Source organism: Puma concolor, unplaced genomic scaffold (assembly GCF_028749965.1).
Source record: "Puma concolor isolate L17-30 unplaced genomic scaffold, mPumCon1.1.hap2 unalloc_scaffold_11, whole genome shotgun sequence".
Classification (NCBI taxonomy): Eukaryota; Metazoa; Chordata; class Mammalia; order Carnivora; family Felidae; genus Puma; species Puma concolor.
The window spans coordinates 304,343-327,707 of record NW_028240136.1 but is presented as its reverse complement, the minus strand read 5'-3'; the positions used below and the strand labels follow the sequence as shown (position 1 = coordinate 327,707).

At 50.2% G+C, this 23,365-nt stretch overlaps 1 protein-coding gene and 1 long non-coding RNA gene across 2 annotated transcripts in view; one reads left to right on the top strand and one right to left on the bottom strand.

Annotated features, from left to right (window-relative positions):
• Positions 1–23,365, top strand: part of LOC147571710 (uncharacterized) — a 107,274-nt gene that overhangs the window by 37,095 nt on the left and 46,814 nt on the right. Inside the window, exons 5-6 of the mRNA XM_086696123.1 lie at positions 8,086–8,161; positions 9,408–9,522. Coding sequence (XP_086552249.1) covers positions 8,086–8,161; positions 9,408–9,522 — 191 coding nt within the window. The remainder of the gene's footprint in view (positions 1–8,085; positions 8,162–9,407; positions 9,523–23,365) is intronic.
• LOC147571711 (uncharacterized) lies at positions 9,928–22,268 on the bottom strand. Its single transcript, XR_015247126.1, has 2 exons — positions 22,040–22,268; positions 9,928–10,318 (listed from the first exon to the last, which is right to left on the bottom strand). It is a non-coding gene; the product is annotated as an uncharacterized LOC147571711 (long non-coding RNA).

The window sequence follows — 23,365 nt, the reverse complement described above, 5'->3', positions numbered from 1 at the left end:
TTATTTTAAAGTCTACGTAGCCTGGTATAAGTATGGCTACTCCAGCTTTCTTTTGTTGACCATTAGCATGATAGATGGTTCTCCATCCCCTTATTTTCAATCTGAAGGTATCTTTAGGTCTAAAGTGGCTCTCTTGTAAACAGCATATAGATGGATCTTGTTTTCTTATCCATTCTGTTACCTTATGTCTTTTGATTGGAGCATTGAGTCCATTGATGTTTAGAGTGAGTACTGAAAGATATGAATTTATTGCCATTATGATGCTTGTAGAGTTGGAGTTTCTGGTGGTGTTCTTTGGTCCTTTCTGATCTTTGTTGCTTTTGGTACTTATTTGTTTTTATATATATTTTTTCATCTTTTCTACCCTCAGAGAGTCCCCCTTAAAATTTCTTGCAGGGCTGGTTTAGTGGTCACAAATTCCTTTAATACTTGTTTGTCTGGGAAACTTTTCATCTCTCCTTCTATTTTGAATGACAGCCTTGCTGGATAAAGAATTTGTGATGGCATATTTTTCTGATTCAGCACACTGAATATATCCTGCCACTCCTTTCTGGCCTGCCAAGTTCTGTGGATAGGTCTGCCGCAAACCTGATCTGTCTTCCCTTGTATGTTAGGAACTTTTTTTCCCTTGCTGCTTTCATGATTCTCTCCTTGCCTGAGTATTTTGTGCATTTGACTATGATATGCCTAGTTGATGGTCGGTTTTTGTTGAATCTAATGCGGGTCCTCTGTGCTTCCTGGATTTTGGTGTCCATGTCTTTCCCCAGGTAAGAAAGTTTTCTGCATGATGTGCTCAATAACCCTTCTACCCCTATTTCTCTCTCTTCCTCTTCTGGGACCCCTATGATTCTCATGTCGTTCCTTTTTAATGAGTCACTGATTTCTCTGATTCTTAAATCGTGCTCTTTTGCATTAATCTCCCTCTTTTTTTCTGCTTCATTATTCTCTAAGTTTGTCCTCTATATCGCTGATTCTCTGTTCTGACTCATCCGTCCTTGCCACCGTGGCATCCATCCGTGATTGCAGCTCAGTTAAAGCATTTTTAATTTCATTCTGGCTATTTTTTACTTCTTTTATCTCTGCAGAAAGGGATTCTAATCTATTTGCGAGTCCAGCTAGTATTCTTATTATCATGATTGTAAATTCTGTTTCAGACATCTTGCTTGTATCTGTGTTGGTTAAATCCCTGGCTGTTGTTTCTTTGTGCTCTTTCTTTTGGGGTGAATGCCTTCATTCTGCCATTTTGAAGGCAGAAAAGGAATTAATGAGGTAGAAAAATTGAAATTAAAAACATTAAAATTAAAAAAATATTAAACTTAAAAATTAAAGACACACACACACAAATCGAATAGATGATGTTAGATCATAGGTGTGTTTTGGTCTGGGTGTTGAAAGTGGTTTGACAGATTAGAGAAAAAAAAGGGGGAGAAAAAAAAGGAAATCATTTGAGAATTTGAAAAAATGAATACACTGAAGTAGACTAAAATGATATGATGGGGTTAAAATAGAATTTGAAAAAATATACACAAAAGTAAAGAATATAGTAGAAAAAAATTAAAAAAATATTTTTAATAAAAATTAAAAATAAATATGAATTTCTTATTTTCCTGTATTCAAGAAAAAAGAAAAGAAATGAAAAAGAGAAAAAAGATTTAAAAAAATAAAAACAAGAAATCGTTAAAAATTTGAAAAAGTGTATACACTGTAGGAGACTAAAATAAAATGATGGCAGTAAAATGGAATTTGAAAAAATTTACATAAAAGCAAAAAATATAGTAACAAAATTAAGGAAAAAGTATTTTTTAATAGAAATTGAAAGTAGAAATGAAGTTTTTCTATTTCTACATTCAAGAATAAGAAAAGAAACGAAAAGCAGGCAAGGGAACAGCATGTACAAAGTCCTAAAGCAGGGGGAGGACAGAGTGGCCCAGGCTCTGAAATGACGGCAGCCACGTGACCCGGGGCTGGTGTCCCTTCACATCACTGGTTCTCAAACCCTCATTAGTAAAAGGGCAGAATCAGACTAGTTCGTGTCTGGGTCCCTTCCAAGAAAGGGGGTCAGTTTAAACATTAAGCGGGCTCATATGAGCTGTCATATCGTTACCTTATCCTCTGGGTGTCTGGGAGTCCCCTTGGTCACCAGCTGCTGGATTGGAACCCCAGAAGGGCAGCTCTGTACTGATTCTAGAGGCACAGCCAAGTTCACCCCTGAGCCCGGCCCAGGATTAGTTCTGTTGCTGCGCTTCATCCAGTCTGCTGAGGGTCTCGTTGTGGGTATGACCTACACGATTACATGATGGATTTTGCAAAATCCTGTTAGGATTATTTCCCATCCTTGCTCAGAGCCAGATGTTTGACCGAAAGGTAGAGAGGGCTGAAAGGAAAATCTCTGAAACAGGCCTCTGAAAGCAGCACAGGCTTGCAGGCTAGATCAGCCTGCTCTCCCAATGTCCTCGGCTGCTTGGTACCTTCCAGGCATACAGTAGGCCTTAACTGTGGAGTGGATGGTGTTAGACACCATTTCCTTAGAGGCTTCGTTCTACACATACTTCTCTTTAAGAGGTCATAATGAAACTCAATGTAGGATTAATATTTTGCTTTTTATCCACCCAATATTAATTCGTAAGTTTGTCTTCACACTGCTGAGAAACTCTTAAATGTCATTTAAGATGTTCAAGATCCCACTGGGTCATGTGTGGAACTGCTGAGTCACTATATTGTATGCCTGAAACTAATGAAACACTATGTTAACTGTACTGGAATTAAAATTAAAAACTTAAAAAAAAAAATGTTCAAGATCTGAAACGTTAAGACGTTCAAGTCTAAACTACCGAAGAGTTGAGGTCAGCTCCAGCGTCAGCTCGGTGTGGATGAACACGTCCCCTGTCGCCCACAGCCCGTGAGGAAGGGGTGGGTGTTTTCTCTCACGTTCCTCTCAGATGTGTGGCAAAGACTCTCAGGTTAATGTGGGGAGAGGCGCCAGGCACCTGCCAAGGCCCCGAGAAAGCCTGCCGTCCACGGGCACATCGTGCTGGGGTGTCCGAGGACCGGGAGATGGCGGTCAGAACGGAGAGTCCCTGAGTCTCCGCCATCCCGTGCCCCACACTTCCTCATGGGGTCTGCCCTGTCTCCGCTCTCCTTGGACCGTTTTTGCTCTCTCATGCCCTCTCCCCTTTTGGCCCCAGCCACGCGGCCTTCTTACCAGCCGGTGCTTTTCGCTGGGCCTCCGCTGAAACCCCTGAGAGGGGCCAGCTGGTGGGCCCGGCATCTCCTTTCCCTCAGGTGACCATCTGTGGTCCCAGCAGCCAGCGGGTGGGGTTGGGTACTTCGCTGTTGTCCCCTGAACACGGTGCACACGGGGGCTTGCAGAGAGCAGAGGGGCCTGACGCCCATCTGGGACCACGTGGCTTCCAGCTGGTGACCCAGCACCCCACTCACCTTGTCGCCCTCCCCACCAGGCGGGCCTTTCTGCTGGGCTGTCAGGTGCCCGATCTGGGCATGCTGTCTTGTTTACAGCAGCCCCTTCCCCTCTGGGCTGGGGGCTGGGGGCTGGCTGCTCCTGGGGCACTGCCGTGTGCTGTCCTCCGTGCTGGGGTGGGGTTTTGCAAAACCCACCGCTCCTTCTCCCTCTGTGGGTTTCAGTGTGTCCAGGGAATGCAGCCTCTGGCCGGCCTCTGGCATCCTCGTGGAAAGGCCTCTCCACTGGCAGCTTTCCCCCTGTCCCACCTCTGCCTGTCCACTTTCCAGACCTGGAGGCTTCATCTTGTCACTATCGGGGGACCCCGAGCTCCAGCTTATCTCCATTATCCTCATCAGACATGCATGTGTGAACTGTCTGCCAACTTTTTAGTTTACTGTGGTGACCAAGCTGCCAGGAGTCCCGGGAGCCTGTGACAGCCTCAGGGGCAGATGCGCCCTGGGTAGAAGTTGCATAGGAAGACAGATTATGCTCGGGCTGCAGAAGATCTGAGAGTCAGAATCGGGCAGAGTTGATCTGCTGCCCGATTGGAAGGCCAGGTGGCATCGAGTCCCTCTTGGCCTGACCCCCGTTTCCCTGGGAGGTGTGTGGGCCCGTGGTGCCGGGACTCACCTGTCAGGGAGGCCTTTCCCTGGCCTGCTCTGAGTGCATGCTGTCAGCATTTCTGCCCCAGACTCTTTTGCTTCTGCTCACTTCTGACTGTTCTCCCTTCCGATTGCCACCCTTCTACTTGAGCAAGGTTAACATGCTCTCATTCTGGCTGGGGAGCCATTTTGTGTCTTTAATGACAGCTTTGGACGCAGATGGTTCTACCCTTGGGAGACCTTTCCATCATCTTTGAAAGTGTTGGTGTTTATAGTGTCACTGCCTTTGGGGGCATTCAGAGGAAGACGGAGGGAGGCACGTGGAGGAGGAGGAGGAGTGTTTTTGGTGGCTAAATCTGGAGAGGGAGAAGGTGGCAGAGAAGGGGACTCTGGACAGAGAAGTATTGTCCTTCTGATTCTTGGACGAGGGGACTCTGTGGCTTAGGAGGCTGTGCTTTGGAGCTGGGGTTAGAGGCTCAGAGAAGGAAGACAGCAGCCAGGTCACATGGGACCAGGATGTGGGATTAGATGCAGTCATTGCTCTGAGCGTGTCTCTTACCTGCAACACAGTAAAGCACATTTACCATTTCTTTGAAGCTGCAAGGGAGAAGTCCCAGAGTCCTTTCAACTGAGAATACTAAACAGAGGTGAACGAAACACCCATTTCTACCCATTGCACACGTGAAAATGTTACTGCTGCTTTCATTGAGGGTCCTGGGGTTAGTGTTGGGTCTTAGCAACTTCAGAGTCAGTTTCTTCCTTCTTTCCTTCCTTCCTTCCTTCCTTCCTTCCTTCCTTCCTTCCTTCCTTCCTTCCTTCCTAAGTTTATTTGTTTATGGGGGGGGGGGCCACACAGGTGGGGGAGAGGCAGAGAGAGAGAGAATCCCAAGCAGGCTCTGTATTGTCAGTGCAGAGCCCGACGTGGGGCTTGAACTCATGAACTGTGAGATCATGATCTGAACCGAAATCAAGAGTCAGACGCTTAACTGACTGAGCCACCCAGGCGCGCCTCCCACCCCCCCACCCCCACCCCAGCCCCCTTGCCCAGGGTCTGTTTCTGAGGGCTTGTTTTTTCATTTGAAACCTTGGGTCCTCAAACCTTCATTTACCCGGTTCTTCAACTTCTTGTCCTGCATTGGGTCTTGGGGGTTGCTTGTTGAGGTCGAGGCTCTGTTCTAGCGCCGCTTTGATCTGAGATGGTTGATCTGGGAAATTGGCTTCCAGAGGGTAGTGTTAGTGTTGGGAATGTCAGGACTCTGTGGTGCCCCCGGACCTGCACTGTGTGTGGTCCCCACACCACTCGTGAGGGTCGTGTGCCACTCAGGGGTCATGATTTTCTTTATGCAACAGTGGGTGTCCCGCTCTATACCAGCACTGTGCTGGGCTCTGGGGGGATCCAGAGGTGAGCCCTCCCCACCCCCAGAATTTTGCATGCAAGGAGGGGACAAGGGACATCAACAGCTCTCCCTGCTTCTTTCCGGGCCCCACCCTGGCATTCTTCTTATAACAACTGGAGTGATGTCTTAGAATATAAATCAGATTGCATCATTCCCCTGCTCCAAACCCTTCTAGTGCACTGAGGATAAAATCAAGAACCCTCACTGTGGCCACCGAGGCCCCAGCTTGCCCCACAGCCTGATCCCCTCCTGATGCCCCAGCCACACCAGCCAGCTTCTCCTTCCTTGAACTGAGCCCACAGCCATCTCTCTCCTCCCACCTCCTGCAGCCTGTGTGCATCCTTCAGGTGGCAGCCCAAGTGTCACGTACAGAGGGCTCTTCCACCCCCTCCCCAGGCAAGCTGGGCCTCCTGTTCACACTGCCATAAACCTCGTGTGTCCCCATGCCCTGATCTCAGCTTGGAACTATGTATTTGTGGAATTACATGGCGATCCCCATCCCCCTGCTAGTCTTTGAGGTCCTTGAGGGCCGGGCCGTGTCTGCCCTGGTTCCAGTGTGACACTGACCCTGACCAGAGCCAGGCCCACAGTATGGACTCAGGAAGCCTGTGCTGAGTGAGTGAGCAGTGGGTGGACCAAGTATGTGGGGGTGGGGCATGCCAACGGGAGTGGACACCTGGCAGTTGGAAAAATGATATCCAGGTGGGGACAGGACATAGACAGAGGAATAGGGCAGGGAGTTCAAGGATGCATAGAGAGAGAGGCATGTAGCCCACATCAGCTGTGTGAGAGATCACAAAGGGGGAAAGGGCTTAGCTCTGGCTCTGGACAGAGTGAGGTTCAGACACTCACACATCAGCTTGTGATCTTGGATAGGTCATTGAACACTTCCAGGGCCATCTCCTTATCTGTAAAATTAAGATAATAGTAGCGTGCGCCTCCAAGGGCACCTTGAGGGCGAGTGAGGCAGCCTGAGTGGCTGTGCTCATGCTCCTGTGCTGTGGTGGGAAATCGCTGGGCTGAGTAGGCATGGTGTCTGGAATGCTGGAGGGTGATGTGGGCCTTTACTCCGGCCATGGATTTCCGCTGTGTATGTTGGAGTCCCCATTTTTGGTTCGGGGGTGGGGGGGAATCTGATAGCTTTGAGTGGGTTGGACTAGCAGGGGTGAGGCAGAACCGTGGGGGCTCCTGCAGGAGACCCCTGGAAGGTATTGAGCCTCAGCACCAGGATGGCAGTGGAGAGGACTGTGGACAAGGAGTGGGTGATAATGAGGTGGAACTGGCAGGTCTGGGGCTCCCCAAGCTCCATGATGGAGGGAGGAGGGTGCCTCACTCTAAGGGGAGATGGCCCAGTGGAGAGGGTGACACAAGGGAGCAGTTTTGACATCACAATCAGTTGGTAGGCCCTGCAGGGTGGCCCGGTAGAGCTTTCAGGCAGGCAGCTAGCACCGTGGGACAAGGGTTCTGGATTGAGGTCTCAGCCAGAGCTGCATGCTTGGGACTTGTCCTCTTTACACAGCTGGGGGCTGGGGTCAAAACCCTGTTGGATTTGGATTTGCCAAGGGGGACGGAGGCCTCTGAGCTGCGGTCCAGAGGCACTGTCACAAAGGAAGCAGAAAAGATGAAGGTGGGGGGTGGGGGATGATGATGGCTGTGGCGATGGTGGTGGGAACCTGTGGTAGGCAGGCTGGGCTGTGGGGTGACATTTCCCCTTCAAACTTCTTTTAAGAAGCAGGAGCGAGTGGAATAGCTTGATGGGGATGGCAGGGTAGAAGAAAAGGTGACAAAACGTTTTCTCATTAGGATTACCCACATGCAACCCCTGTAAGAACTGGGGAAATCTCCAGCAGGATGAAACTCTGGCCAAAATAGGAGGAAAGACAGGGAGGTGGCTGTGTAGCTTAGAGCAACGAGATGTGCTCCCTTCCGCCTCTGCCCCATCCCCACATCCATGCCTGGTTCTACCGTAGGTGTCGACAAACCAGAAATTTCTCCACTGAGCAAGTGTCAACCACGGTTGACTCCGACCTTAATGTCACCATCCAGCCCAAGGGGCCCTGGATTTGCACTTTTTTTCTGAAAAGAGACTTGAACAGCAGCAAATACATTTATGAAAGTCTTTAGTGCCTCTGGAGATTATTTGTGGCCTCGCTTGTTCTGAATGCCTTTCCCCCACACCACTCTGTGTAGGGAGGTGGCTTTTTAGAAGGCAGCAGGGCCTGGATTTTGATGCAGACACTGTCAGTGATGGGACTGTGCTGCCCCTTTGTGTCTGTCGTAAGCCACTACAGTGAGAGCAGTTTTGTCTAACAGAAAGCTGATTATTATTGCCTGATCCTGAGGCTGGCTCTGAATATGGACTTCACGCATAATTCCAGACGGCTCAAGGTCAAAAAGGTTAAGTGGGAGGTTGGGGCCTCGTATCAGTGACTGGTGCCAAATCTGAGATGCTGGCCAAAAGAACGAAAGAAGTAGCAGGTTAAAATCCGGCGTGCAGGCCAGGAAACCTTTGTAAGTCGACTGATGTAGAGAGGAGCCAGTGTCCGCAACGTGTCCTTGCCGCATGGAGAAAATGAAATGAAAACAGACTGCTGACTTCCTTTCTGCCACTGCTCTCTGTGCACAGAGGACCCCCTCGGAAGCCTGGAGAACAGGACAGGACTGGAGGACCACGTTCTCCTGGAGCCTGGGCTCGGGTACAGGTCAGTATTCAGAAACCAAATTGCCTTTGGGATTGAGTTGTCCTGTTCGCGGCTGTGCCTTTTATTCTTTTTTGAAGGTAGGAGTGCACCTCCCAGGATTCAAGGTCAAGGCCTTATTTCACATTAATATTCAGGTTTAGAATGGGAAGTTGCCAAGGGCGTCAGAGTGTGAGGAACAGTGTTTTACCAAACTTCATTTGTGTACCTCCTTGACTTTTTATGATTTAGGGGCCATACCTGGGTACCTCTTCTAACATCATTTACTGGATTTTAACATTTGGTCACAATATTATGCAAGTTTAATATTACGTAATACTTGAGCCACTTAGCTCTCACGTGTTTGAGAAGTGCTTCAACCAGAATAGAGTAGTAAGCACCGTGTCAGTTTTCTGATGTTCAAATAAAAGTATCTCAAAGGGAAACGGAGTTGCTCAAAGTCATTGGATGTTTGGTAGCAGAACTCAGATGGACACTAAAGTCTCCCTAATGCCACCACGATCCTTGTGGTTCTTAGAGTTGTTTCTTTTTCTCTCTTCACGGTTTTAATTTAGTGCAAACTTGAGAGAGTAGGGGTAGATCACATCTGCATTTTCAACCTCAGCCCCAGGGTGGGAGTCACTGATCACCTCAAACCATGCTTGGTTTTACTGTCTCTCCCTAAGTCAACGGAGCTCTGCTCTGTGACAGTGACACCACCTGTCGGTTCCTGTACAGTTAGTACATTGTCAGGATGGGTGTCACCAGGTCCATATAGGGTGCAGAGTCCTTTTTGCTGTTTATTAAAAAAAAAATTAATGTTTTATTTGTTTTTGAGAGAAAGAAAGAGACACAGCATGAGTATGGGAGGGCAGAGAGAGAGAGCGGGGGACACAGAATCCGAAGCAGGCTCCAGGCTCCGAGCTATCAGCACAGAGCCCAACACGGGTCTTGAACCCACAAACTATGAGATCATGACCTGAACTGAAGTTGGACATATAACCGACTGAGCCACCCAGGCGCCCTTGCTGTTTGTTTTAGAAGAATACTGACTATTGATTTTGGGAACACAAATCAGCGTCAGCGAGTAAGCAGATTTGCAAATAGGGAGTCCGCGAATGAAGAGGGCTGACTGCGGTTTTGAAGGGCTGCCTCCTGTGCCTTCTGGTGGTTGCTCCTGAAAACACTGAGTACCTGCTAGTTCTTGGAAGGGTGAGGTTGTATATTTTGAGTGGCCGAGTGTAACTTCCTTCTGTTTGCTTTTTCCCAGTGTGGAAGCTGGTCCTCCTGGCCAGGGAGACCTCCTGAGCAGCATGCTACCTTCCTCCTCGGTGCCAGAGTTGATGACAATTAGTAAGTTGCTGAGTCTCCTCCGCCAATGCCGGGTGACTCTCGGACCTGCACATCAGTGGGGTACTGTTGTGCTTGCTCCTGTGTGAGTGTGGACTTTGTGAGATGTGGGGTGAAGTCAGGTGTGTGTGTCCGTGGTCTGAATGTGCTGTGCAGTTCTTAGCTTCCTGAGCTGTGGTTAATGATGTGATGTTTGGGCGTGTGCTCACTCTAAAGGACACGCTTCAGAGCTGGAGCGGCACTGAGTTTTGAGGGGTTTGGGGATTTGCCCCCCGTACGATTGTCAACCACAGAGGAACTGTGCTAATTGGGTAGCTCTGGAGGAGTCCTATTTGTAAATAGGAAAGAGCATGTCTGTTAAGTATGAAGGTTGTTAAAGATCAGGTTCAAACAGTTTCGAACCTTAGCCCTGGGAAGAAAGTATTAGAGATACAACAAGATTAGGTTTGTGTGGCTTTATACAGTAAAGAGTAAGCCAACCGTAGCTTAAGGAGGTAGAAATTCATCTGTCTTTCCAGAAGTAGGCAGGCTGGGGCTGGTATGTGGCTCCCTGTTCGTCAGAGACCGGAACTCCCTCCATCTTGTCTCATAGTCCAAAATGGCTATTTTATCTCCAGCCATCCCAGTCTCATCCCAGGTAGCAGAAAAGAAGAGGGAGCAAAGGAGAGAATTCCTCCATTTCCATAGGTAGGATTCAACTTTTTCCTCTAGCCACTGACTGAAATTTACATTTCCTTCCATTATGAAAGTACCAGCAAACCATAGAAACCGTAGTCATGTTAGCAGAATGGGTGACTTTATCGCCGATAGAAGTCATAGGCCCTGTGAGAGCTGCAACATGAAAAAAAAAAAAATCTCAGAATATTGTTTCTGCTGGAAAATAGGGTGGTTTTTTTTAATGTGATGATAAAGAATTCTATGTATTTATTATATCACTTTTATTTTTTACATTTTGATAATGCTATTTCAGTATAATCTGTTCCTTTGAAGTCTTGTGTGTTTTATTTTATGTATTTTAAAATCTTTTTCTGAGAAGAGGTCCATGGGCTTCACCAGACTGCAGAACGGGTCCATGGTACCAAAAAGGTGATGCCCGCTCCCAGCTGTAAGGACCCTTCCTAGAAGTGCACACGGTGTCCCATTGGCATGGCCAACATCAGTCCCATGGCCTCCTCTGCTGCTATGGAGACAGTGCTCCCCACCCCTCCCATTAGGGTTTTCATTGCTTAGGGCGGCGATGCCCACCCTCCTGCCCCCATTAGGGTTTTCATTGCTAAGGAAGGAAGAGCGGGGTCTGGGAGACATCCAGCACTGCCAAGTCAGAGATGAAGAAGGAAATGAGCAGACTCTCTAAGGTTGGTTGGTGGGAATGACCAGTCTCACTCTGTTCAGTGAAAATGTGCAGTTCATTATGGCACTTCTCAGGCTTGAGTTCAGCTGGGCGGATAGTTATAGATCTATACATGTGGGGCACATGGGCTGGGAGAATAGTAAAGTCTCTGGCTTTCAAATTTCAGTTCTTTATTTACCACTATACTAGTATTTACCCTGTAATTTTTTTTTAATTGGGTGCACTTAGGAAAAGATGAGTGCCTTTATTTAAAAAGGGAAATTTCTGGGGCGCCTGGGTGGCTCAGTCAGTTAAGTGTCTGACTTCGGCTCAGGTCATGATCTCTCAGTTCTTGCAGGTTTGAGCCCCTCATCAGGCTCTGTGCTGACAGCTCAGAGCCTGGAGCCTGCTTCGGAGTCTGTGTCTCCCTCTCTCTCTGCCCCTCCCCCACTTGTGCTCTGTCTCTCTCTCTCTCTCAAAAATAAATAAATGTAAAAATTAAAAAAATACCAATAATAATACCATATAATAACCATGATTATAGTAAATGGAGAGTCACTATTCGTTGACTTAAATAGCAATTAACTGAAAATAAAGACAGCAGAAAGGAACCAATGTTAAGTTGGCCTGCATGTCATTGCCTGTCCCAGCTTCTGTCTGAGACCCCCTCCCGTTGTTAAAAAGAGAGGTGAGTGAGTGAGCAGCAGAAGGAGAGTGTTGGGAATATCCTAGTGCTAAACTCAGATCTTTTTCCTGGAAGTAACCAGAAGGATTGAGAAGGGAGAGAAGGCGCCTTCTCAGAGTCCCCGTGACCTCATGCCTTGTCTTTCTGCATCTGCAGTGCTCTCTGTTTGTGTGGCTCACACCTCATGTAGAGCGACGAGACTTCACTCTGGCCCTGAGGCGTGTCCATTCCAAAGAGTGTACGTTTGCTTTGCAAAGAACAGCGACCTCGAGATCGCGGACACAAATACCGGGCTTCATAGGCCTCTTGCTGTGGGCGCTTTATTGGGGTGCAGGCATCTCCATGCACCCCAGCAGCTATTCAGCACTGTGCTTCCAAGGGGGTTTCCTGTTTCCCGGGATGAAGTCCCTCCATCACCGCTGACCCCAGGCTGCGTTGCCGGCTGGCCCGTGGGTCTCCCTCAGCCACTTCCTCAGTGCTAGAGGAAGTAGGTGGCCCTGCGTGTGCACTGGCACTAAGGTTGTCCATATGAACACACTGGAGTTGCACCGATGGCTGAGGTTTAGGCTGTTTTCCTTGTTTTTACTCATACAGTTTTCCAGAAATGTAAATCTAGTTTAGTATTTGGGATCTTTGGCAAGTAGGGACTTACCTAGAGTTTATAACTCGAATCTTGGAGGAGATATGTCACCACACCCGCATCTGGACCCTTGGTACTTTGTAGGGGGTGAACGTGTGCTTCCTGGGGTAGGGGGTGGGGGCTCTGTTTGCTGAGGTGGCGTCAAATTTCAATGAGCCTTCTGGATGCAGCACTGGGTTGCCTGTGTGTGTTCCAGATGAGAGATCAGGATTCTTGGAAATATTGGATAGAAGGTGGATTTGCCTTATGTCCCCCTCATCCTGCCTCTGGCATCGTGTCATCATAGAAAAATGAGAAGCGCGAGCCTGTCCAGGTGTCCAGGGTGTCAGCTAGGTGCCAGCCGGGGTGGTCCTAACAAAGCACCACAGGCTGGGCGGCCTGAAAACAAACTTCTCTCTTGCAGTTCAAGAGGATGGGAGTCCAGGTGACTGTGATGGCTCCTGGCGAGCCACTGTCCTTGCCTTGCAGATAGCCTTTTCCATCTGTCTATGCATCCCTGGTGTCTCTTCCTCTGCTGATATGGACGCCAGTCCTGCTGAATTAGCGCCCACCCTTAGGACCCCATTTAACCTTAATTACCTCCTTAAAGGCCCTACGTCCAAATATAGTCCCATTGAAAGTTAGGACTTCACATATGAATTCTGGCTGGGGGCGGCGGGGGTCGGGGGGGAACACCTGCAGTCCTGGGGAGTCCCAAGAATGGTGTTCCAGGAGCTGTCCATCTCCAGATCAAAGATTGCATCCCAGCATGTGAAGCACACATGACTCCACTCAGGGGAGATGCCTGACCCCCGAAAACCCTGAAGAGCCTGGCCGAGGGGCCCCAGCTCCGCTCTGTGAAGCAGGGAGCGTTTTCCTCACATCCTGCCAAGTGGCTTCCCCGCTTCTTTTCCTGGTCGGTATAGGCGGCTGTCTGGACACGGTGATGGAACTGGAGTACTTAATCCTCGGTCAGGCCCCCTGCCAAGCAGCCTTCCCCTCTTGGATGCCTCTGAAATGGCAGAGGGTTTTGTCCTGGGCTTTTTGGCTTTTTGGCTTGTTGCTATTAAGTGCCCAAGAGAGGATGCTGTGTCCAGGCCCACGTTACTGCCCTTTCTGCAGGCCCTTTGGCACTTAAGAGCACACATGGGCTTCTTAGGAGGAATTAATAAGTTAGCAAAGTAGTAAACGCAGTCCGGAGTGCACCAAAACACAGGCAGTTCTGTCTAGGCGTTTCCATTTCTGCAGCTACATTTGTGTTTGTTTGGGTTTGGGGCGCGCAGGGCTGCACAGGGTGGGAACCGCTGCCTGCCTGTTGCTTTGGTGGGCGACGTGCTGTCCTCGCCAGGAGGGCACACTCTGAAACCAGGCTGCCCGGTTCCCCAGGCTCTCCTGGGTGGTCTCGAACCTCTTGGGGTCTGTCATCCAAACCCAGGGATGCCACGAACACCCATCATTTGCTAAGAGTATCTGGGTCAGAGCTGACAGTCGGTAAATAGCAGCTGTTATCACTGAGCCTATTTGTGTTCTGTTTTCGTAACATTATTCCCTGGGCCTTTTCCCCCTCTTCATCTCCCTGATTATCCTGCTGAATGGCTGTAATATTCTGGTTTACTGGATTGTTTGGGTGGGAGGAGTGCACCAGCCAGGTATTTTTGTTTGTTGTTTCTGCACTGAGGTTCTTCACACATTAAAAAAAAAAAATTTAATGTTTATTTTATTTTTGAGAGAGATACAGAGTGCTAGCAGGGGAGGGTCGGAGAGAGAGGGAGACACAGGATCTCAAGCAGGCTCCAGATTCCAAGCTGTCAGCACACAGCCCGACGTGGGGCTCAAACCCACGAACCGTGAGATCATGACCTGAGCCGAAGTCGGATGCCTAGGCCACTGAGCCACCTAGGCGCCCTGAGTTTCTTCACTCGTTGTTAGGAAAGGATGAGAAGTACCAGGCTTATAGTAAATGATTTTTTTCTGCTTACGTGTTCCTTTGTGGTACGTTTCTTTGTGGGATGTGTCATGAGTGGGCCACAGGTGAGTCCCCTACTTATGGGCTTGTTACCAGTAGTCATTTTGTGTCCTCAGTTACCACATTGCCAGTAGGTGACAGCTGGTGACAGCCGCCGGTTGCTTGACGCTTCACTGACCGTACTTGGGAATAGTTTAATGCATCTGCTACTTTAAGAGCTGGAAAAATGGGACTTTGAGGTTGGGTGGCTGTGCATTCCTCGGAGGGGCAGCCCCTCTCCATGCTTTTGTATGACATTTGTAACCCCCCACCTCACTTTTTGTTTCTTTCCTTTGTTTTGGGGTCTCTGGTCCTCCCACTGGCTGTTCTGCCTGATTCGGAGAAGGATTGGGGAGGGGGCACAGAGCACTGTTTGCTGTTCATGGCGCTGGCCGTGTGGCTCAGGGAGGAGGCCAAAGAACACGCTGACAGCCCCCACCTCCCCGTGCTAACCTTGGCTTGTAAGTCAGTGAGCAAGGAGCCAAAAGCCTGCCCCGAGGAATTGCCAGCCAGAGGGAAGATGGACAGTGGCGACATTAACAGACACATGAACTTGGCTTGCAAATCTCCAAGTGCTGGAAAGGGGCCTGTTTTAGGGTGTGTTATTAAGAGAAATTGGTCTCAGGTGACGGCAGAGCTGAGGCCTTCAGGGTGAGGGGACTGTGGAGCTTTGCTGGCCGGCGGTGATGCCGAAAGTTTGGCTGGGCAGCGGGGAGAGGGGAGGCCTGAGCCAAAGATGCTGGAGACAGCCCTCAGTTTGATTTTATCTCAAGAGCGGTGGGAAGCCGGTACAGGGTCTTAAGCAGAGTGATGTGACTGTTCCTGCTTGCTCTTGCCAACGGCAGGTTGGAAAGCTTGTCTGCTACCTAAGGCATCCTCAGTAGTACGCCCTCCAGTCCTCCCTATAAGTCCCTGATGGCCCTTTCTTGCTTGGTGGTTCATGAAGGGCCTCCCCTGTGCCTCGCAGGGTGGGGACTCCTGAGGTGACGTCCGTGTCCCCACTCTTTCAAGCTGCCAGAAATCCACAGTTGGTGCCCTGAGTGCTGCGCACTGACACCCATAACACAGTGGTGTGCTAAGTGCTGCCAGAGCGCTGGGGGGGGGGGGGGTGCGACCCAGAACCACCATCCTGGGGTCTGGCCCCCGCTCCAGTGCTTCCTTGGCCAGGCTTCCCTTTCTCTTTCTTTTTTTCTCCCCCCAGACTCCCTGGGGCCCACTTTCTCACGTGTAAAATGAAGACACTTAAACTGGCTTCTTAGAGCCATTCTGAGGGTTAAATGCACTGTCATAGGATGGCAGGAAACCCGAGTGCTGAACCAGGCATCATATGGGATGGGCAGCCCGTCGAATGCTTGTGAGCCTCCACATGTGGTGAGTGTTGCCGTTCTGGGTTCCCGAGTCTGGTCATCACCTGGCAGGGCTTGGGGACCGGGTCAAGACGGAGGACGGTGAGAGAATCACCATGAGTGTCCAGCATCATCTCATGATGTTGGGGAGGCATCGCTGGAGGGATGTCAGTTCTTTCTGGAATTATTTCTGGAGACCCTCTGTGGGGGTCAGTTGGGAGCCCATTCATTAGCCCCAACGGTTCAAGCTCTGAACCCTAGTTAGAGCCCAAACCTCTAGAGTTGTGAGCCTGGTCCCTGCCAGTTCCCTCCTAGTTCTTTCCAGGTGACCTCAGCCACTCTGGCTTCAGATAGCAGATCCATCCCTGAGTTCAGACTGGTCTCTGGGGCAACTTCCTTTGAGGAGTGCCTGGGAGAGGTTCATAGTATGCTGTCTCCTCCCTTGTTTTGCCTCCTGTGACCCAGACTCTATTTACATTATTGCCTAATTGTCACAGCATCCCTGCAGGCGGGCCTCTTGGCCTCTGTTGGTAGTTGAAGCAATAGGCCGAGAGATGCCGCTGGAGGCCTGAGTGCCAGGATGTGGTGGGGCCGGGATTTCCTCTCTCCCTCCTTGCTGCTCCTGGAATCCCACGGCTTCTGGAATGCTCTGCCCTCAGAGGAAAGCATCTGGTCTGCTGAGATGTTCCCCCTCAAAGAGGCTTCCCTCCCCGACCACTGGTCTGGAAGAGCTTTTCCCGCACCACCCGTGCTGTTCTTTCAGTCCGCTGATTCCAGGTTTTCGAAACCTTCCCGATCTGAAACCTGAATATACTGTTCATTGGCTTTGCATGTCTCCATGGGGATGTGAGCTCCTTGAAGGCAGACGCTTTGCCTGCTCACTCACGGCCCGCATCCCAGTGCCTAAAATCCTGCCTGGCTGGGCGTTGTGGCTCAGGAGACCTTAGTGGAGTGGATGAAGGAATGGACTGGTGTTTATTTGAGTTCTAACAAGCCTGAAAACTTTCGAAAGAGTTCTGCAGGAATGACCAGAAAGCCAGTCCCCCTGTCACTCCTGCATCTCTAGCTTGGTCTTGCAGCATGAGCCCAGGACTGTGAGCTAGTTACACACGGGGGCGAGTGATACCCCCTGCCCCCATCAGGGAGGAGACAGCTGGTGGTATAGAGGGAGCACTACCTTGAGAATCAGGAAACCTTGGTTCTGATACTGACTCTGATAGTAGTGGGTCCCTTGATCTCTCTGTGCCTCAGTTTGCCCAGCTTTGACATGGAGGAGACTGCACTCCAAGATTCCTTGTCCTTCTCACCATCTTATTCTGGGAAGGGAGTCATGATCCTGTGTTCTTCTTTGCAGCCACGAAAGCCAAGTTGTGGCAGTCTGGATGTTTCTAGTATCTTGTCTGGTTGGGCTTGTTGCTCTGCGGTCAAAGGTAGGCCTCGTCATTCTCCCCGTGCCGACTGTCTCCTTTGCAAATGTGCTGACCACCGAGCTGACTTTGCATGACCTTTGGCTAGGTACGCTAGCAAGCACAAACACAGTGACCTTGATATTTGGCCCGTAGCTTTTTCTACTCTAGGCCAGGTATTGGCCAATGTAGGAGGCATGGCCATTTGGAAAGAGGCAGGGTGATATTTGCGTGAGTGCCCGGATGCCTGTGGACTGCTTTGAGAAGACGCTGTCTTACAGAGTTGGTAGAAGGTGAATTAACCTTTGTGAGAGGCAAATGTCACCTTTAGGTTTTAATTCTGAGTGACCAGCAGCCCCTTTTACGTGGTCACTACCAAGTTTCTATCACCAGTGCTGCTGGAAGCTTAGACATATAAATCCGTTCTGTACTTTATGCATCCTTTATTTTTATAGTGTTCCGGTGTGGGTGGTTGCAGATGAATTGAGTTGAGAAGGCAGCCTTTTGGGGTGGAAAGAACACTGGGGCCAAGCTGACCACAGTGCTGCTGTTGAAGAGCTGTGTGACCTTGGGCAAATGCTTTACCTTTTCTGAACTAGTTTCCCAATGCCCCAAAAGAAGTGAAATACCACCTGCTTACAGGATTCTGAATAAGCTGTATGAAACGTGTAGCATGGAGTCTGGAGTATATTATGTCTGATGTTTCACCGGAAGCCTGTGGATAGTTTCACAGACTGCAGAAGCCCTTGCCACTGTGTGCAAAATTGTATTTGTGGGTTTGTGCTCCTAAGTGGATTCTTCCTGGGGAGAATTCTTTTGCTTTCGTTATTCTCCTTCAAAGAGCTCCGGACCTTGGAAGAAAGTAAGAAACATGTAGGTGCTCAGTGTGTGGTAATTGCACATGGTATCCACAGCAGCCCTAGTGGGTGTGGTGGTGTTACCCTTGCTGTCGTAATTCTGCTCTGATGTTACAACGGGGTAGGCTGGCTGTGTTCTTACCCACATCCCTGCACGGAGTAGCAGTGGGAGCTTGGGCAAGTTGTCTAGCCTGTCTATGCCTTAGTATTCTCATCTGTAAACTGGGGCTATTAGAAGTACTTGTCGAATAGGGTTGTGAGGATTACTGAATACATACATGAAAAATACTGAAGATACTTTATGTGAATTATACCTTGGTAGGAAAAATTGGGAAAAACATATTTGGAAGAGTGCCTGTTATATTAAGTGTTCAATAACTGGTAGCTCTGTTATTAACATCCTACAAGGGTACATTCCTGGCTAATCATCCTGAAGGTAGGATCTGGGCCTTCTTGTTGAGCTGCAAACGGAGAGGCCTGATTTCCTGTTTTACTGGTTTTTACTCCTGAATCTTCCTTCCTAGTTAAGAGGAGATTAACATATGTGCCCTGAGAGGCTGGGGGCCCTGAGAAAGGAAGTGATTGTCAGGACGGTGGTTCTCAAGTGGGGGTACTTTCGTCCCCAGAGGACATTGGGCAATATCTGGAAACATTTTGGGGCATCACACTGGGGTGGGGATGCTATTGGCATCGAGTGCATAGAGGTCAGGATGCTGCTAGGTTCCTCCTGTGCACAGGATGGCCCCACAGCAGAGAGTGGTCCAGCCCGGGACAGCAGCAGTCTGGAGGGCCTGAAACCCCAAGGCAGGAAAGGGAGGCAGTGGGGCCGTTTTCCAGGATCCGGGTTTTGTTGTAGACCTTTTTCTTTTTTAACCACTTGCCTCCTGCATGGCCCAGGGAATGAAACTTAGGAGAAAGATAGATTCCAAATGAACCCAAATGAAATGATGGTTCCCAGAAAGCGTTTGTTCTTGGGCGTGACCTTGGGAGCCATTGAGTTCCATCATCGCAATGAAGGTGATTTAGGGAGGGCTGTAGATGCATAAGAATAAACACGTGTGGAATGTGCTGGAATAGATAGCTGGATCTGATAGCTGTGGAGACATATACATTCAGAACGTGGTGCTCCCTAACTTACTGAAAATTCCTTCAGTTGGCACTTCTTGGTATTCATGTCCTCCGTACATTCCTTCACTTCGCCTGTAAAAATGAGTTTCTACTCCTGAATTATTTCTTTGAATATACGATTATTTGGGAGCTGGAAGTTGAAAGAAAGTGGCTCAGCCTTGATTCCCGCCGATTGCAGGAAGAGCAGCCCTGTGGCCACCAGGGGGCACTCTGGCCCTTTCTCTGCCTTGCTCGGCAAAGCTTCCCTTCTGCAGCTGTGGGTTGTTGCTGTTTCAATTTTGGATGCCGGGCGCTTGTGCCCCTTTTGTAACTGTGAGGTGGGGGTGGTGATGGCGGTGGGAGCAGTGGTCTTTTCTAGTGGAAAAACATCAGGCATGTGCAGAACGTTGCGTTTGCCGTTAACTAACGTGACTATGGTTATATGTTGCACAGTGGCTTTCTGAGGAGGTGTAGGTGTCTGGTCCTGTTTTGAAAAGGAATTAATACAGCTAATTAGAAAATAGTTCTCCTTTGGCATTGCTTTCCACGAGGTATAATTAATTTTCCGTGGAGCGTTACTCGGCATTGAAATGCTAACTGTTGCCTTCTTTTTCCTTTTTTGGGAGGGTGGGGACTGATAGGTTGTAGAGAAAGGTAAGCCCAGATAATCCACTCCATTGTTTCCTTTTGATGTCCCCTCACTTTTGATAGTGAGCCAAGGGCAGAGGACGAGAAACGCATCCTTGGTAGTCAGTAGGCCTTGTTGAGCTGGTCCTTTTCTGCCCCAGCTATTACTGGCCCGGGTTCTCAGTGCTAGTGAGGAGGTCTGGCTTGTCACCTGGCAACACAATTCCAAACATTCTGCAGCTCCAAGAGTGCTGTAGTAATGATTCAGAGGCGGTGGCAAGGCCTGACAAGCTGATTGCTTGGCTGAGCCTTTGATGATTCGGTTTCAGGCAGGGAGGGCGGGCCCACCGGCCATTGGGCTGGTTGCACTCTGAGCCCCTTGCCCCCTCCCTTAAGCACAAGGAGTGAATCTGGTTGGTACGGCCCACACAAGTTGGGGGAGTTTCTTGAAAGAGGAAACTTCCCACTGAATGTTACCTACTAGACCTTCAGTCATTGTCTTGGTACTTAGAATGTTCCAGATGGAATTTAGACATGCTCCACTTCTTTATTGATGTGTATATGTACTGAGCATCTCTCACATGCTGGGCACTGCTGTAGGTGCTGGGGAGCAAAGGTGAAGGAGGTTCAGCTCTGCCACTCAGAAGCTCTGTGCCTCAGTTTCCCCATCATTAAAATGCAGCATCCTCTGTCTGTCATGGTGAGGACTAAATAAATTAATCTAAAGCGCTTATGCCAGTGTGCTCAGCATCTGTGAGTTCTTGTTACATGGACCCTGCCCACAAGAAGTTGAGAATTTCTTGGAAGAAGCCATGGTGAGAAACCCCAGAAATAAATGAAGAAGGGTTGCATGGGGCAAGGAAGGCAATGGGGTCATGTGGGGTGATGGATTCTTTGTTGCCTGTGGGCACCAAGTGACCGGCACAGTGACCTTCCCTCACCCCCACCTCGAATGGGCGCCCCCTCCCCCCACTGGAGGGGGAAATCCTAATCAGAGTCTCAGGTCAAATAGTCTAGATCCCTTCCTCACCTAGACACGGAGAGGCCTCCGGCCTCATGTGGGGGGCTGCCTGGAACTGACCTGCATGACTGTTTCCCTGCTGCTGCCTCAGGATGGGGGCTGCTGTCCAGGCGGACAGGAGGGAAGGGCTCAGGGGTGGGTGCAGGGGGTTGAGGGCACTCCAGGGGGAGGGCAGCCGTGTGCAAAGTCTCCTGAGTTGTCCACCGAGCACCCCCCCCCCCCCCCCCCCCCGGGTCTGGAGGGCTCTTCCTGCTGTCCTCCTGCCATGTGCACTCACCCTTCAAAGCACTCCCATAAGGGCGGGGCCACTGTTACCACATTTTACAGAGAGGGGCAGTGACTTGGCTGTAGCTGGCCTGTCCCCCGGGGCATTTCCAGGAGTCTCTCTTTCAGGGTGACCTCTTGCTTTAGGCTGGGGTCACTTCCCCGTGAAGCTCTTCCTTGACCCTCGTAACCGCGGCTGCCGTGAACTACCACCACCTCCCCAGGTCTCAGTAGCATGTCTGTGCTCGTGGTTCTTTTGAGCCAAACGTGATTTACCCCCTTTTGGGATTTCATCCTGCTAGTCTCAGATCCGTTGTGTTCCTGCCAGCTCCCTTAGCAACGCACACTCCTAATTTGCTCACGGGTGGGGGTTCATCGGCCCCTCAGCCGGGAATAAGTTTTGGTCAGGAGCTCTCCAGTCGGCTCCGGGTGGGGCCTGGCAGCAGCTTATGTAATGTAACTGTTTGTTGCAATGCAGAGCTGACCCAAAGCAGGCTTCCTGCTCAGCAGGCTTCCTGCTCAGGGGATAAGGCACTGGTCATACTTATTCCAAAGGTCAGCTCTGCTGGAAATGTGCCACCAGAAGAGCCGGGGGCAGCTCAGTGTGTGGTCGCATCCCAGGGGCAGTTACCAGGTTTGACTTAGGAGTGGAGGTGGGCTGCTGGGCCGGGCATCCCATGGAAGTGGTGAGTCCCCAGAGCAGTGAGGCTGGAGAACGCCCCAGGCTGCACCTGGGGACTGCTGTCCTACAAAGGGGCGGGTGGCACCCCCCCCACCCCCCCCACCCCCCCCCCCCCGGCTGTGAGAGGGCCTGATCGGTAATGGCCGGGATGCCGGGGTTCTGGCACAGTTATTCCTTTTCCTCCACCTCTTCCCCCCTCCTCTGAGGGATCTTAAATATTAACTTTAAAGACAACTATTTTTTAAGTTTTATTTATTTGTTTTGAGAGGGGGGGAGAGAGAGAGAGAGCAAGAGAGCGAACATGTGCAAGCAGGGGAGGGGCAGAGAGAGAGGGGGAGAGAGAATTCCAAGCAGGCTTTACATGGTCAGGGTGGAGCCCAATATGGGGCTTGAACCCAGGAACCCCGAGATCGTGACTTGAGCCAAAATCAAGAGTCAGCCGCTTAGCCCCATGAGCCACCCGGGTGCCCCAAAGACAACTATTGTGATTTGTATGTGAATACATTTGCATGGAAGAAATTCCAAATGTACTAACGGGACACAGTAAAGGGTTTGCCTTCCCCCTCGTCCCAGCCTCCCCGCCCCCCATGCCAAGAATCTAACCTTTGTGGCATTCAGCATCTGGAAGAGCACAGCTGCTGGACTGGACAGACAGGGCTGGCACTAGCCTTTGACCCTCGCCCTCTGTCAGGGCGTCAGGTTGTTCTGAGCAGCACCAAGCTGCCTCAGGCATCCGCTCCCCATTAGCTTCCCGGTGCTCACGAGACTTTCCCTGCTGGTCCTTCTGCTGGGAGCACTCCCCACCGCTTCTGCCTCTGCCTCCTACCTTGTGGCCTGAAGAGCGCTTGTTCATTTTGAAGACTCAGGTTAGGTGTCACCTCTTCTAGACACAGAGACATACATCACAGTGGTAGCCTTGTTATCAGTAAAGCTGCCTGGGAAAGAGCTGTAAGCTGGGAGCACGCAGACTTGCAAAAATGTCAACCCTGTGTTCACTAGTCAGGTGGAGACCCCGCTGGGGTCGGTCCTGAGTGTCCCCCACGGGTGGGTGAGCAGCCACTGTGTGGTAGGGTCCCTCCCTAGGGAAAGAAAACAAAAAAGAAAAAAACCTCAAGGCAACCTGGTGATCCACGTATGTGACAACATCCCTCATGACCTTGTAACGTGAGACTACTTAATCAGACTGCATGTTTGTGTGTTAACCTATACGGGAGACAAAGTAGTAAAAACCATATCAAAAGCTATGCCACGTGGCATTCGGGGCTCAGTTCTTTGGGTGCGAACCCAAGTGAGCGGTGCCAGCAGGAATAAAGTTGCTTCCTGGAAAGAAAAGCCTCGGGGTCACGACTCTTAGCGAGAATCCTGCCAAGATTCATTCAGAATACCCTTCTGATGAGCCATTTTTTTTTTAATATTTATTCATTTTTGAGAGACAGAGCATGGGCAGAGGGGTAGAGAGAGGAGACACAGAATCCGAAGCAGGCTCCAGGTTCTGAGCTGTCAGCACAGAGCCTGACATGGGGCTCGAACTCCCAAACTGTGAGATCATGACCTGAGCCGAAGTCGGACGCTTTACTGACTGAGCCACCCAGGTGCCTCTGATGAGGGGACTTTTGCATAGAGGCCTGTTACAGTGAGGAAGGGAGCTATGAGTATATCGGAGGAAGATTGTTCCTAGCCGAGGGATAGCCAGTGCAAAGGCCCTGGGGTGAGAGGGTGCCGAGTGGGGTGTAGGAAGAAGGAGCCAGGGGCAGTGGGAGAGGAGAGCTGAGAGGGTGGGCATGCCTTGAGCTGTCTGTATGGGATGGGAAACCAATGGGGACTCTGGAGCAGGGGAGAGACGCAGACCTATGTTTAGGAAGACCACTCTGGTCACCCATGGGGAGTTGACAATGGGTGGACTGGGGGTGCAAAGGAGAGCAGCTGGTA